Consider the following 14499-nt stretch of genomic DNA (forward strand, 5'->3'; position numbering starts at 1 on the left):
AATTTGGGAATATTTTTAAAATGGACACTCAAGTCAGAGTGCTGCAACCTCCCCTGCCCCGCCTCTTCCCCCCAAGGTCCCATCCCTGCCCCACCTCTTCCCTCCAAGGCCCTGCTCCGACTCCACCTCTTCCTCCAAGGGTCTACCCGCCCTCCACTTCTCTTTCCCCCTTCCCTGCCTAGGTCAGGAAGGGCTTGTCTGTGGAGCCGGGGCTGGGAGCTGCAGCTGCCCAGTGCAGGTAGGAGGCAGCCCCGCTGAGTCGGGTCTGATGCGAGTGATGACCCAGTGCCTCCCCACCCGCAGTAACTCGACTTTGAGTGTCCGGTCACTAGATGTGATCGGACACTGTCAGGTCCCCTTTTCCACCGGACTTCATGGTTGAAAACCGGGCACCTGGCCACCCTAACAGCACCCACTGTGCCAGAAGTGCTGGGAACGCGTCAGGGACAAGTTCTGCTTTCCGATGGTGGAGGAAGGAACCAGGGGACAGGTGGGTTAGACTCAGTTCTGACCAGCAGGGAAGAATTCATTGCCGGGGGGGGGGAGGAGGAAGAAGCTCCAGGTGGCCTCCCTCGCTCTTTATGGGGAAGAGGGAGTGGGGGGGGGGGGCAGCCCAGCAGGGAACGGGACCTAGATGGGGAGCAATTCACACAGAGCTGGTAGGGCAGCCACGTTGCTGGGAGAGATGCTGCTGGAGTTGGCAGAGCGGGCTCTCAGTTCCCCACAATCCCCTCCTAGGTCGGTGGAAGTGCTCCTGGTGAGGACACAGCCCACCGACCCAAGGAGGATAGCGTGGACATCATCTACCGCAGTCATTGCTGGAGTGGTTATAAGTCAACCTAATACAGGTCAACTTAAGTTTGCAGTGTCGACGTACCCTTACAAACAAAAGGATTTCTCTCACCCAAAAGCTTTCAGCAGTCCATGCTCTTTGGAAAGCCTTCCAGCTCGGACCACTCCCCCAGCTCAATGATGCTCCTGTTGTCTTTCAAGGGATCTTGCTGCCCTGAGTAGAGATGGGGCCAGAACCCCTTTCCCCGCTTCTTGTACTCGGATCCTACATACTTGAAAAGTCTTTGCTGGGTCATGGGGTCAGGGAACTCCGTGGCATAAGTGACCTACACACTGTACTACAGATGAATTGTAAGTTTCTTTGTTTACCCCTTTCTTTCTGTTGGTGGAAATCTCAGAGAATCCTTTAAGACTCAAAATCAGGGGGAGGAAAATTAACCCATTTTCTTCTCCAGTGGCTAAACCGGCTTCACTTCTCGCCTCATTATTCGGCTGTATTAGTTACAAAAGTTTTAGCATCGTCATAAAAGAAAGAGAACGAAAGAGAAAACAACCTTCCCATCTACAAATGATCTGAACTAAACCTAGAAAAAGCCGGGAAGCAATTTTACCAATAGATGGAAACGGGACTATAAGATCTGAAAGTCCAACTGTGCTTTGAAGTTCATTGAGATTTCCCTGCCAATTCCAGGTCTGTGACACTTCCTTCTCCAGCCCTCCGGAGTCTGACTAAGATCATAGACATCTCCTAAGCATGGAGAGCCGGGGACAGGGTGGTACGTGACACCGTGGGAGATGGAGGGATAGAACGGAGGCAGGTTAAACTTTCCATGGCTGGGACAGAGGCTGCTGTGTGGAGAGAGGAGCATGACAGTGAGAGGGGAAGGGGAAACTCTCGTACTCACCCCGTTGCCCTGAAATAGCACAGAAGCGAAAACTCCACATTTTAGTGTCCCTTCTCCCACCTTTTTAGCATCTGGTTAATTCTGGCCCATAAGGGATAAAATGTAGAAACAGTAAATGCTTGACTATCGGGGAATGAGACAACCTGGCCCCGAAGGTGGAACTCAGGGACTAGCAATCACTCTGCTAACGGGAGGTCGGGCGTCAGAAACTGTGTTCCCGGCAGGCTACGCAGCTGCACTGCAGGCTATGGAGGGCTGTGGAGGCAGGCAGGGAGAGGAGCCCCTCCCCAGGCTTGGCCCAGGTCCACTGGAGCTGCTGGGGAGAGGAACCCCTCCCTCAGCCCGGCCCAGGACCACAGGAGCCGCCGTGGCTGGGGAGAGCTGCCTCTGACCTGGCTCCAAACTGCTGTGGTGAGAGAGGGCTGGGGGAGTCCTCTCTCCACTGCAGTCTGAACCCCAAACCCCTCATCCCCAGTCCCAACCCCCACATGCCTAGCCAGACCACTCACCCCTCCGCACCCCAACCCCCGTCCCAGCCCTGAACCCCCTCTCACACGTCAACCTCCACATCCCCAGCCCCACCCCAGAGCCCGCACCTGAATCCAGAGCCCTCACCCCCTTCACCTCATCCCTGTCCCAGTCCTGAGCCAGTTCCCACACTCCGAATCTCTCAGCCCCACCCCCACCCCGTGAATTTTGTTCTGTGCGCCAATATGGAGATGATGTGTCACATACTGGTGCGTAGAACCAAATTCATTCCGCACTTGGACGTAAAAACGGAGGGAACACTGGTCAGAACGCATCCGATGCTGAGCGGGGTCCAGCAGAGCCCCCTGCCCCTGGGTGAAATACACAGCCACCTCCTCCAAGGTCACCGGCATCTGAAACAGCAAGAGTCCCCCGCTCAGCACCTGCTGCCCCTGCCACAGTCCCACTAATCATGGCATAGAAAGAAAAGAGTGAAGGGCCAGAGTAGCAGAATCCCACAGGCACCTGCTCAGAGCGGCCAGGAGGCTCCGGGGGCTGGGAGACGGTGAGAGCGCCTTGTCCCCCTAGCACACGGAGAAGGGGAGGGTCTTCTCATTTCCCACACGCCTGCCAGCCACAGGCTGAGTCGGGAAGCAGAGCTCTGAGCCGGGGACGGGGACAGGAATCCCGACAGCTTCCCTTCATATTTCACAGCAACTGTTACGAATTATTCCAGTTAGGACACGTACAGTTCGTTTCTAGGCTGAGGCAACCAAATAAAGACAGACTGCAGAGTGTCTCAGCGTTTGTAGGTTTATTACGCTCGAGGGTGGTACCGTTCTCTTAAGCAGAGCGGGACCCCGATTACAGGTTACACAAAGATTATATACTGTTGGCAAAACATCCTGCCTGTGAGCCTCGGGGCGCATAACCCAACAAACAGGCCTTCTCCTTATCTATCACCAATGCCCTGCAGCCACCTTCCCCCTGCAAAAACGCTGAATTAGCAGCTATTTCAGGCATGTCCGCTAGTTCCTGTCTCCTTTGTTTCCCTTATCTTGAAACTGTCCAGGTGTCCACTCTGAAGGATCCTCCTTCCTTGGTACATGATGTGCTCACTTCTAGTTAACGGCCGAGAGGAAACCCAAAATGGAGTCACATATGCTAACTAGGTTAATTTCCCCTAACAATTATGAACAGGAGACTGCCAGGCAACTTTCCTACAACTTTCCTATGACAAGATAACTGGTTCTGTGGATGAAGGGAAAGCAGTGGACGTAGTGTTCCTTGACTTTAGCAAAGCTTTTGACACTGTCTCCCACAGTCTTCTTGTCAGCAAGTTAAAGAAGTATGGGCTGGACGAATGCACTATAAGGTGGGTAGAAAATTGGCTAGATTGTTGGGCTCAGTGGGTAGTGATCAATGGCTCCATGTCTAGTTGGCAGCCAGTATCAAGCGGAGTGCCCCAAGGGTCGGTCCTGGGGCCGGTTTTCTTCAATATCTTCATTAATGATCTGGAGGATGGTATGGACTGCACCCTCAGCAAGTTTGCAGACGACACTAAACTGGGAGGAGCAGTAGATACGCTGGAGGGTAGCGATAGGATACAGAGGGACCTAGACAAATTGGAGGATTGGGCCAAAAGAAATCTGATGAGGTTCAACAAGGACAAGTGCAGAGTTCTGCACTTAGGACGGAAGAATGCAATGCATCGCTACAGACTAGGGACCGAAAGGCTTGGCAGCAGTTCTGCAGAAAAGGACCTAGGGGTGACAGTGGATGAGAAGCTGGATATGAGTCAACAGTGTGTCCTTGTAGCCAAGAAGGCCAATGGCATTTTGGGATGAATAAGTAGGGGCATTGGCAGCAGATCGAGGGACGTGATCGTTCCCCTCTATTCAACATTGGTGAGGCCTCATCCTGAGTACTGTGTCCAGTTTTGGGCCCCACACTACAAGAAGGATGTGGAAATATTGGAGAGAGTCCAGCGGAGGGCAACAAAAATGATTAGGGGACTGGAACACATGACTTACGAAGAGAGGCTGAGGGATCTGGGATTATTTAGTCTACAGAAGAGAAGAATGAGGGGAGATTTGATAGCTGCTTTCAACTACCTGAAAGGAGGTTCCAAAGAGGATGGATTTAGACTATTCTCAGTGGTAGCGGATGACAGGACAAGGAGTAATGCTCTCAAGTTGCAGTGGGGGAGGTTTAGGTTGGATATTAGGAAAAACTTTTTCACTACGAGGGTGATGAAACACTGGAATGCGTTACCTAGGGAGGTGGTACCTTTGGGGGTGGGAAGGATAGCTCAGTGGTTTGAGCATTGGCCTGCTAAACCCAGGGTTGTGAGTTTAATCCTTAAGGGGGGCATTTAGAGATGTGGGACAAAAATGGGAGATTGGTCCTGCTTTGAGCAGGGGGTTGGACTAGATGACCTCCTGAGGTCCCTTCCAACCCTAATATTGTATGATTCTATGTGGTGGAATCTCCTTCCTGAGAAGTTTTTAATGTCAGGCTTGAGAAAGCTCTGGATGGGACAATTTAATAGGAGATCGGTCCTGCTTTGAGCAGAGGGTTGGACTAGATGACTTCCTGAGGTCCCTTCCAACCCTAATATTCTAGGATTCTAGGATTCTACCACATTCTAAAGGCCACTGTCCTCCATCCCACTAAGGAGTATCAAAAGAAACTACACCAACTGCTCAAGAAACTCTCTGCTACAGCACAGGAACAAATCTACACAGACACACCCCTAGAGCCCCGACCAGGGGTATTCTATCTGCTACACAAGATCCATAAACCTCGAAATCCTGGACGCCCCATCATCTCAGGCATCGGCACTCTTACAGCAGGATTATCTGGCGATGTGGACTCTCTCCTCACACCCTATGCTACCAGCACTCCCAGCTATCTTCGAGACACCACCGACTTCCTGAGGAAACTACAACGTATTGGTGAGCTTCCTGAAAACACCATCCTGGCCACCACGGATGTAGAAGCTCTTTACACCAATGTTCCACATGAGGATGGCCTACAAGCTGTCAGGAACATTATCCCTGATGAGGCCACAGCACACCTGGTGGCTGAGCTTTGTGACTTTGTCCTCACCCTCAACCATTTCAGATCTGGGGACAATTTATACTTTCAAGTCAGCGGGACTGCTAGGAGTACCCGCATGGCCCCACAGCATGCCAACATCTTTATGGCTGACTTAGAACAATGCTTCCTCAGCTCTCGTCCCCTAGCGCCCCCTCCTCTATTTGCACTACATTGACGACATCTTCACCATATGGACCCATGGGAAGGAGGCCCTTGAAGAATTCCACCTGGATTTCAACAATTTCCACCCCAGCATCGACCTCAGCCTCGACCAGTCCATACAAGAGATCCTGGACACTACAGTGCAAATAAGTGATGGTCACATAAATACCACCCTATACTGGAAACCTACTGACCTCTATACTTACCTACATGCCTCCAGCTTCCATCCAGGATACATCACACGATCCATTCTCTACAGCCATGCCCCAAGATACAACCGCATTTGCTCCAATCCCTCAGGCAGAGACAAACACCTACAAGATCTTTGTCAAGCACTCTTAAAACTACAATACTCACCTGGGGAAGTGAGGAAACAGACTGACAAAGCAAGATGGAGACCCAGAAGTCACCTTCTACAAGAGAGGCCCAACAAGGGAAATAACAGAACACCACTGGCCATCATGTACAGCCTCCAGCTAAACCCTCTCCAGCGCATCATCAACGATCTATAATCTATCCTGGAAAAGGACTACTCGTTCTCACAGACCATGGGAGGCAGGCCAGTCCATGCTTACAGACAGCTCCCAATCTGAAGCAAATACTCACCAACACCACACCACAGAAACACTAACCCAGGAACCAATCCTTGCAACAAATCCCATTGCCAAATCTGTCCCCATATCTACTCTAGCAACACCATCATAGGACCTAACCATATCAGCCATGTCAACAGGGGCACATTCACGTGCACATCTACCAATGTGATGTATGCCATCATGGGCCAGCAATGCCCCTCTGCCACGTACATTGGCCAAACCAGACAGTCTCTATGTAAAAGAATAAATGGACACAAATATGACATCAGGAATGGTAACATACAAAAGCCAGTAGCAGAACATTTCAATCTCCCTGGACATTCAATAACAGATTTAAAAGTAGCCATCCTTCAACCAAAAAACTTCAAACACAGACTTCAGAGAGAAACTCCAGAGCTACAATTCATTTGCAAACTTAAAACCAACAATTTGGGCCTGAAGAGGGACTGGGAGTGGCTGGCTCACTACACAAGCAATTTTCCCTCTCTTGGTATTGACCCCTCCTCATCAATCATTGGGAGTGGACCACGTTCATCCTGTGTGGATTCTCCCATTTTTAATGGGGTATGATCTCTGTCTGAAACTTTTCCCACAGTCCAAGCACTTATAGAGTCACTCTCCTGTGTGGATTTTCTGATGTTTAACCAGCGCCGGTCTCCATGTGAAACTTTTCCCACAGTCCAAGCACTTATAGGGTCTCACTCCTGTGTGGATTCCCTGATGTTGAACCAGCACCGGTCTCCATCTGAAACTTTTCCCACAGTCCAAGCACTTATAGGGTCTCACTCCTGTGTGGATTCTCTGATGTTTCACCAGCACTGATCTCTGTATGAAACTTTTTCCACAGTCCAAGCACTTGTGGGGTCTCTCTCCTGTGTGGATTGCTTGATGATAAACAAGACCTGACCTTTGTATGAAACTTTTCCCACAGTCCAAGCACTTGTGGGGTCTCTCTCCTGTGTGGACTGCCCGATGTTTTACAAGGTATGACCTCTGCTTGAAACTTTTCCCACAGTCCAAGCACTTGTGGGGTCTCTCTTCTGTGTGGACTACTTGATGTTGAACAAGGTGTGACTTTCTTATGAAACTTTTCCCACAATCAAAGCACTTGTGGGGTCTCTCTCCTGTGTGGATTGCCTGATGACGAACAAGGCGTGACCTTCGTACGAAACTTTTCCCACAGTCCAAGCACTTATAGGGTCTCACTCGTGTGTGGATTCTCTGATGTTTCACCAGCACTGATCTCTGTATGAAACTTTTTCCACAGTCCAAGCACTTGTGGGGTCTCTCTCCTGTGTGGATTGCTTGATGATAAACAAGATATGACCTTTGTATGAAACTTTTCCCACAGTCCAAGCACTTGTGGGGTCTCTCTCCTGTGTGGATTGCCTGATGATTAACAAGGTGTGACCTCTGAATAAAACTTTTCCCACAGTCAAAGCACTTGTGGGGTCTCTCTCCTTTGTGGATTGCCTGATGCTTAACAAGGTATGACCTCTGCATGAAACTTTTCCCACAGTCAAAGCACTTGTGGGGTCTCTCTCCTTTGTGGATTGCCTGATGTTTAACGAGGTGTGACCTCTGCATGAAACTTTTCCCAGAGTCAAAGCACTTGTGGGGTCTCTCTTCTGTGTGGACTGCCCGATGTTTTACAAAGTATGACCTCTGCTTGAAACTTTTTCCACAGTCCAAGCACTTGTGGGGTCTCTCTCCTGTGTGGACTGCCCGATGTTTTACAAGGTATGACCTCTGCTTGAAACTTTTCCCACAGTCCAAGCACTTGTGGGGTCTCTCTTCTGTGTGGACTGCCTGATGTTGAACAAGGTGTGACTTTCTTATGAAACTTTTCCCACAATCCAAGCACTTGTGGGGTCTCTCTCCTGTGTGGATTGCCTGATGACGAACAAGGCGTGACCTTCGTATGAAACTTTTCCCACAGTCCAAGCACTTGTGGGGTCTCTCTCCTGTGTGGATTGCCAGATGATCAGCAAGATCTGACTTGCAAATGAAACTTTCCCCACAGTCCAAGCACTTGTGGGGTCTCTCTCCTGTGTGGACTGCCTGATGCTGAACAAGGCGTGACCTTTGTATGAAACTTCTCCCACAGTCCAAGCACTTGTGGGGTCTCTCTCCTGTGTGGATTGCCTCATGTTGAAGAAGGGCTGACCTTCGTATGAAACTTTTCCCACAGTGCAAGCACTTGTGGGGTCTCTCTCCCGTGTGGATTGCCTGATGACGAACAAGGTCTGATTTCTGCTTGAAACTTTTCCCACAGTCCAAGCACCTGTGGGGTCTCTCTCCTGTGTGGCTTTTCTCATGTGAATTTAGTGCTGACTTTGAACTGAAACATTTCCCACATTCAACGCATTGAATGGGCTTGTCTACAGTGTGACTTCTCCCATGGTCATTAAGATCTCTGCGCTTATTGAAGCTTTTCCCACTGTCCAAGCATTGAAATGGTTTCTGTCCTGTATGGACTGTCTGATGTGTAACAAGTTGTGATCTCACAATGAATCCTTTCCCACACTCAAGGCAGTGCCAGGGTGTCTCTTCCTTGCGATTTGTCTGCTGCTCTCTGGGATTCTCGTCTCCTCCCCCACCGTTAAGAGATTCATCCACTTTCTTCCTGGGTTGGTTTATCAGAAGCCTCTCTGACCTGTGCCAATTTCCCCAGGCTTCTCCCTGATTCCAGCAATGGGAAAAATTCCCTTCAGCTCTTCCCAAAAAGGTCCCCTGTGGTTCCACTTCCCCAGGAACTGCCTCATGATGATTCCCCTCCTTCTTCTCACTCCCTCGCTCAGCACCTGCTGGGAGAGACACAATCCAGAGAGGAGTCATTGTGCTGGGGAGAAAGAGGAATAGCACTGAGGGAAAAGCCAACACAAAGACTGAGCAATTGGATTCTGCCTCCACATCCCACCCTAACACTTACAAGAAAGGAGAGACGGGAAGGGTGGAATGGCGTGAGCAATATCTGCTGACCATAGCCCTGCTCTCGGTGAGATGAAGAAGAACTGAGGGCGTTACTCACATAGTATTTTGGGATTCTCAACTTTTTCCTTCCATTCCCTGGATGGTTTCTCTGTCAGGCCTCACCTGTGCTGGTACATCTCCGAAGCCTTCTGTCCTTGAAATCCTGGAGATCAGACACCCACAGCTCTTCCCCTCGTTCCAGCCGGGCGATAAGCTCAGGTTTGGGAACGGGAAATCCTGTGCAGAAGGTGAAATGAGTCCAGATCAGGGTGCATGGACTATTGGTGGAGGATTTGTCACAAAGGACGTTCCGTGAGTGGAACCTGTCCCTGTGCTCTGCTGGAGGAACGTGGAATCCAAGAGGATGGGAACAGGGTCACTGAGCCCCCTTGTGCAGAGGACGTTGTCTGGGGAGGTGAGTTGAATTATTACTACACCCTCACTAGGCGTTCCCAGGATCTGTGCGCTCTGGGGGCCTTGCTGACTCACACACAGGTCTCGACTTCAGCGTACCTCTTTCTAAACCTGCAGAGCCCAGAGCCCTCCCCATGCCTGGAGCTATTCCCAAGGAGGGAGATGAACAGAGATTGTATGTGTAGCCAAGAAACAACACAGACAAAACAAGACAATGCGGATTTATGCCCCTTTGAAAGCTGGAGTGGTGGGGATGGTTTAGCTTGTCCATTGGGTTTTGACTCCTGTGTCCCAGTGGAGAGGGCACCGAAATGCATGTATTTCTCACATGGCAGCTGTGCATTTTGGAACCCATTCGCCTCTGCTCTAACTGACCAGGGAAAAACCTGACCACATTAAGACACGTAGACCTCACAGCTTCTAATAACTGAGAGGACGGGAATCCCTTACCCAGCGAGGTCACCGTCTCATAGTTCTCCTGCATGACGTCCCTGTAGAGGGCTCTCTGAGCGGGGTCCAGCAGAGCCCCCTGCCCCTGGGTGAAATAAATAGCCACCTCCTCGAAGGTCACCGGCATCTGAAACACCAAGAGTCCCCCTCTCAGCACCTGCTGCCCCAGACACAATCCCACTACTCATGGGAAAGGAAAAAAAAAAAGTGAAGCGGTGGGAGGGCCAGAGTAGCAGAATCCCACCCACACCCTGCTCACAGCAGGCAGGAGGCTTCAGGGGGCGGAGAAGGTGAGAGCTCCCTGTCCGCCCCAGCACACGGAGCACGCCAGGATCTTCTCATTTCCCACACGCCTGCCAGCCACAGACTGGGACAGGAAGCAGAACTCTGAGTCGGGGACAGGGGCAGGAATCCTGACAGCTTCCCTTCGTATTTCACAGCAGCCCCAGGGAAATGGGGTCAGGCTCCAGCACTGGGAGCCTGGAAAATGTTCCCAGCCCTGCCGAGGTGGTTATATCCTGCCTGAGAAATGGGGGAATGTCCCCTCCCCATTTCCCTGCCACAATGGGCCTACTTAGTAAATCAGTAGATTTATCAAACCCTAACTCCTCCCTGCCCCGCTCAGCAGCGCCCTGAGAATCCCCTACCTGAGCTGGCTCCAACACAGCCATTTCCCTTCTCTCTCCTCTGGAAGACTGGCAGATATTTAGTGAAACGTGGACCTGATTCCTCAGCCTGTTGGGGCGAGAGGGAGGTTACAGAAGGGGCTTCTGTCCTTGTCACACCCCGATTCCCCGCAGACTCTTCAGACCCTCCCAGTAACAGCATATCTGAGCCAAATGCTAAAGAAAAGGGAAGAATCAAAAGGGCCACTTTGGGAGATTTCCATCCATTGTAGTGTAAACCCCTCTCCCTTACCAATACCTGGAGCCCTCTGGTGGCATCACCTGAAGATTGAGCTGCCCTGGACTCCCCCGGCAGCCCCCAGGGTCAGGCAGGAAGAGGCTGATCCCATTGGCCCATCCGCGCACCCCCCTGCCTGAGCCAGCAGTGACTCCGGTCTGACTCTGGTGTGGCTGAGATCTGAACCCTATAGGGAAATCAGATCAGGGCCCTGGGCAGCCCCCAACAGTCAGGGCACACAGACCCCACCACCACAGGGGTGTCTGACAATAACACACTCAGAGCCGGGTGTGTGTGTCGTGGGGTGGGGGGGGGGTTGAGGGCGGTTTGGGTTTTTTTCCATGTAGCTTCTGCACCCTGAGGGGTTAGTCCCCTGATCACTCCCAAAGCTGAGAAGAGCTTCTCTCCGCCCGCCTCCCCACATCCCCCCTTTCCCTCGCTGTGCCCCCCACTCACGTCTTCCCCCATTCCCGACCTCGCTCCCCTCAGCCCCACAGTCCCCGATCCTCCTCCATTGCCCCATCTTCCCTTCCGTGCACCCCTGCCCCCATCCCAGCCTGCCCCCGGCATCCCCTGCACCCGCCTCCGGCCCCTCTTTATCCTCCTCCCCCTGCAGCCCAGATGTGACGCGGGGGGGGGCCGCTGCAAGGGGGGGATGGGTGGGTCTCTCTTACCTTCTCTCCGAGCGGGGGCCCCCGGGGCAGGGGCCGGGCCGGGAAGGGGCCCTGGCCGGGCTGGGGGCTCTGCCCTGGGAGAGGCTCCCGGGGAGCAGCGGGCAGGGCCCGGCTGGAGGTTCCCCTCTCGCGGCTGCAGCCCGGGCTCCGGGCTCCCAGCACCAGCCGCCGGGGCTCGGGGATCTCGCCGGGAGCCTGGGAGCCAGAGTCCCCGCAGCGGCTGCGAGTCACTTCCTGGGCCGGGCCTGAGCCCCGCGATCGCTCCCCCCAGAGCCGCCCCCCAGCCGCTCCTGGGTCCTAGCGATCAACCCACCAAAGGATCAGCAGCCCTGTGCCCGGCTCCTGTTACACTCACAGGCTCCGAGGTCACAAGGGACCATCATGAGCATCTTGCCCAGGGGTTCTCACCACCAAATTTAGTGGCCTCAGAGTGTGGCCAGCAACTCTCGCTGGTGCCCGCTCTGACACTTGCCCCTATAATCCGAATTAACTTTACTACAAACCAATCAATATGCACAGAGGTAAGAGGAGGGAACACTCCTCCTAGTGTGGGGAACTTTTCTGGCTTCTACCAAGCCCCAGAGGAACTGGCAAGCAAAAGGATCTGAGTCCTTTACCCAGAGGCCTGCATGACATCGAGGACCCCTCCCCCCCGCCCGCTTCCACTCTGAACCCCCGTAACCCCAAGGCTAGGCACAGGGCTCCTGAGGTGCTCAACCCCCAATCTTGTGATCACTCAGGACAGCTGTCCCCACTGTGGGGTGTTCTGTCCACTCTGGATGCTTCCTTCATCATTGCACAGAGTTAAAAACAAATACAATTTATTAAACAGCAAGTAATACAAAAATAAGGAGAAAAGTGGGAAAGATGAAAGGAAAACATGTCACCCCGCTCTGTGGGGGAGAACCCCAAACAACCCTCTCTGGAATGCCAGGGCACTTCACAGTCTGTCCCTCCAACGTCCCAGGCTTCCTGCCCAGACCCTGACTGTGCTGCAGGCATGCCCAGGGTTGGACACTAACTCTGGTGTTGGCCTCAGGCTCTAGGTAGTAGGACCCTTCTTCCTAGCGTCAGCTGCTTCCTGTCAGGGTTATGATCCCCCACCCAGTCTGGCCTGCAAGGCCTCTTGGCTGAGGGCCTCTCCTTGCCCTGGGCCCTTTGCCCAGGGTCCCCTTCGCTCACTGCTCCCGGCTGCTCCAGTTTCCCTCTGCCTCCTGCCCAGCCCAGCCCTCCTCTCTCCTTAGCCCCTCCTGCTCTGCTCTAGCCCAGCCAGCTCCAGCTGACACAGAGGAGAATACCTGGCTGCTGACTCCCTCATTGGCCTGCCTGCCCTGTCAATCAGGCTGACCTACAGCATTGCCCCCCCACACCCCTTGTCAGTCTCAGGATCTTCATTTCTCATTGGCCCTTCCCCTTTCTTTCGGTGTTAGGAGACGGCCTAACTAATGGCCAGCCCATTAAGTTTCAGTAAGGGGCCAACAATCCCCTTACTCCTATAAACATGAAAATCATAATTTCTTTATTGGCAGTTAGTAAATCCGCTGCTGTGAAAAATGCAATTTCTATGTTTGCTAAAAATTTTCACAACCTCTCAGCTAGCGACTCGGGTTGCCAATTTGGTAATATTTTTAAAATGGACACTCAAGTCGGAGTGCTGCAACCTCCCCTGCCCCGCCTCTTCCCCCCAAGGTCCCATCCCTGCCCCACCTCTTCCCTCCAAGGCCCTGCTCCGACTCCACCTCTTCCTCCAAGGGTCTACCTGCCCTCCACTTCTCTTTCCCCCTTCCCTGCCTAGGTCAGGAAGGGCTTGTCTGTGGAGCCGGGGCTGGGAGCTGCAGCTGCCCAGTGCAGGTAGGAGGCAGCCCCGCTGAGTCGGGTGTGATGCGAGTGATGACCCAGTGCCTCCCCACCCGCAGTAACTCGACTTTGGCTGTCTGGTCAGTAGATGTGATCGGACACTGTCAGGTCCCCTTTTCCACCGGACTTCATGGTTGAAAACCGGGCACCTGGCCACCCTAACAGCACCCACTGTGCCAGAAGTGCTGGGAACGCGTCAGGGACAAGTTCTGCTTTCCGATGGTGGAGGAAGGAACCAGAGGGCAGGTGGGTTAGACTCATGTAACCCTTCGCCCGTCAGAGTTGGCAGCAACAAGGGCCGGGTTCAATATCTAGGGGATCCATTCCAATAACACAATGCAAACCGGCTCGAGCCCCCACCCAGTGACCTGGGACAAATATATACCACCCCCGCTGGGCGCCTCCAAGAGGCAATACTTCCCCTCTCGCAAGCACATAGTCTGAGTGTAGCAAAAAGCCTTTTAATAACAGAGAGAAACAATGTGGCATTATGTTGGAGAAACACCACCAACAGGATTCATAACACAACCCATGAGCAAAAAAACCCACCCCAAGCAAATTGGGGCATGCCCTTTCCCTTTGGTTCTTGAGTCCAGCAACCCCAAATCACCCAAAGTCCCAAAAGTCCAATGACCCAAAAGTCTCTGTCCCTGGTCAGGGCAGCTCCAGAGTTCGAAAGTTTATCTGCAGAGCTTTACCTCCCAACCTGGGTGGAGATGGGGGCGGGGGTAAGAGGCACCTTACATGATCTGAAGCTGAGCACCCCACAGCTCCATAGGCCTCCGCTCCGCTCGCTCGCCGCCCCACGAACTGCTTCGCTCAGCTCCGCTCTGCGGCCCACCAGCAGCTCCCGCCATCCCACGAACTGCTCCGCATCCCACCAGCAGCTCCCGCCGTCCTATGAACTGCTCCGCATCCCACCAGCAGCTCCCGCCGTCCTATGAACTGCTCCACCAGCCTGTCCACAAGGCACTCCAGCCGTCCCGCAAACTGCTCCACAATATATCTTCAGGCTCCCCCACTACTTAACACAACGCTCAGTGATTTCAGCTCTTAGTCAGTTCAGCTCTTTGGTGAATTCAGCTTGTAGTAGGGGAGCCTCAGTGCTGGTGCACCATTAGCCCAAAGTGAGCTCAGCAGCCTGTAACTAGACTCCTAATGGAATCAAAATTAGCTCTGATATTCCACAGTGGAGCGAGGAGG

At 52.9% G+C, this 14499-nt stretch overlaps 1 protein-coding gene across 1 annotated transcript; it reads right to left on the reverse strand.

Moving 5' to 3' along the window:
• Positions 1-2960: 2960 nt before the first annotated feature.
• LOC144274828 (uncharacterized) lies at positions 2961-10641 on the reverse strand. Its single transcript, XM_077833923.1, has 4 exons — positions 10510-10641; positions 9863-9989; positions 9122-9235; positions 2961-8832 (listed from the first exon to the last, which is right to left on the reverse strand). The coding sequence occupies exons 1-4, from the start codon at positions 10531-10533 to the stop codon at positions 6638-6640; spliced, it is 2460 nt and encodes an 819-aa protein (XP_077690049.1). The 5' UTR covers positions 10534-10641; the 3' UTR covers positions 2961-6637.
• Between the last annotated feature and the right edge of the window lie 3858 nt (positions 10642-14499).

Source organism: Eretmochelys imbricata, chromosome 14 (genome assembly GCF_965152235.1).
Source record: "Eretmochelys imbricata isolate rEreImb1 chromosome 14, rEreImb1.hap1, whole genome shotgun sequence".
Lineage (NCBI taxonomy): Eukaryota > Metazoa > Chordata > Testudines > Cheloniidae > Eretmochelys > Eretmochelys imbricata.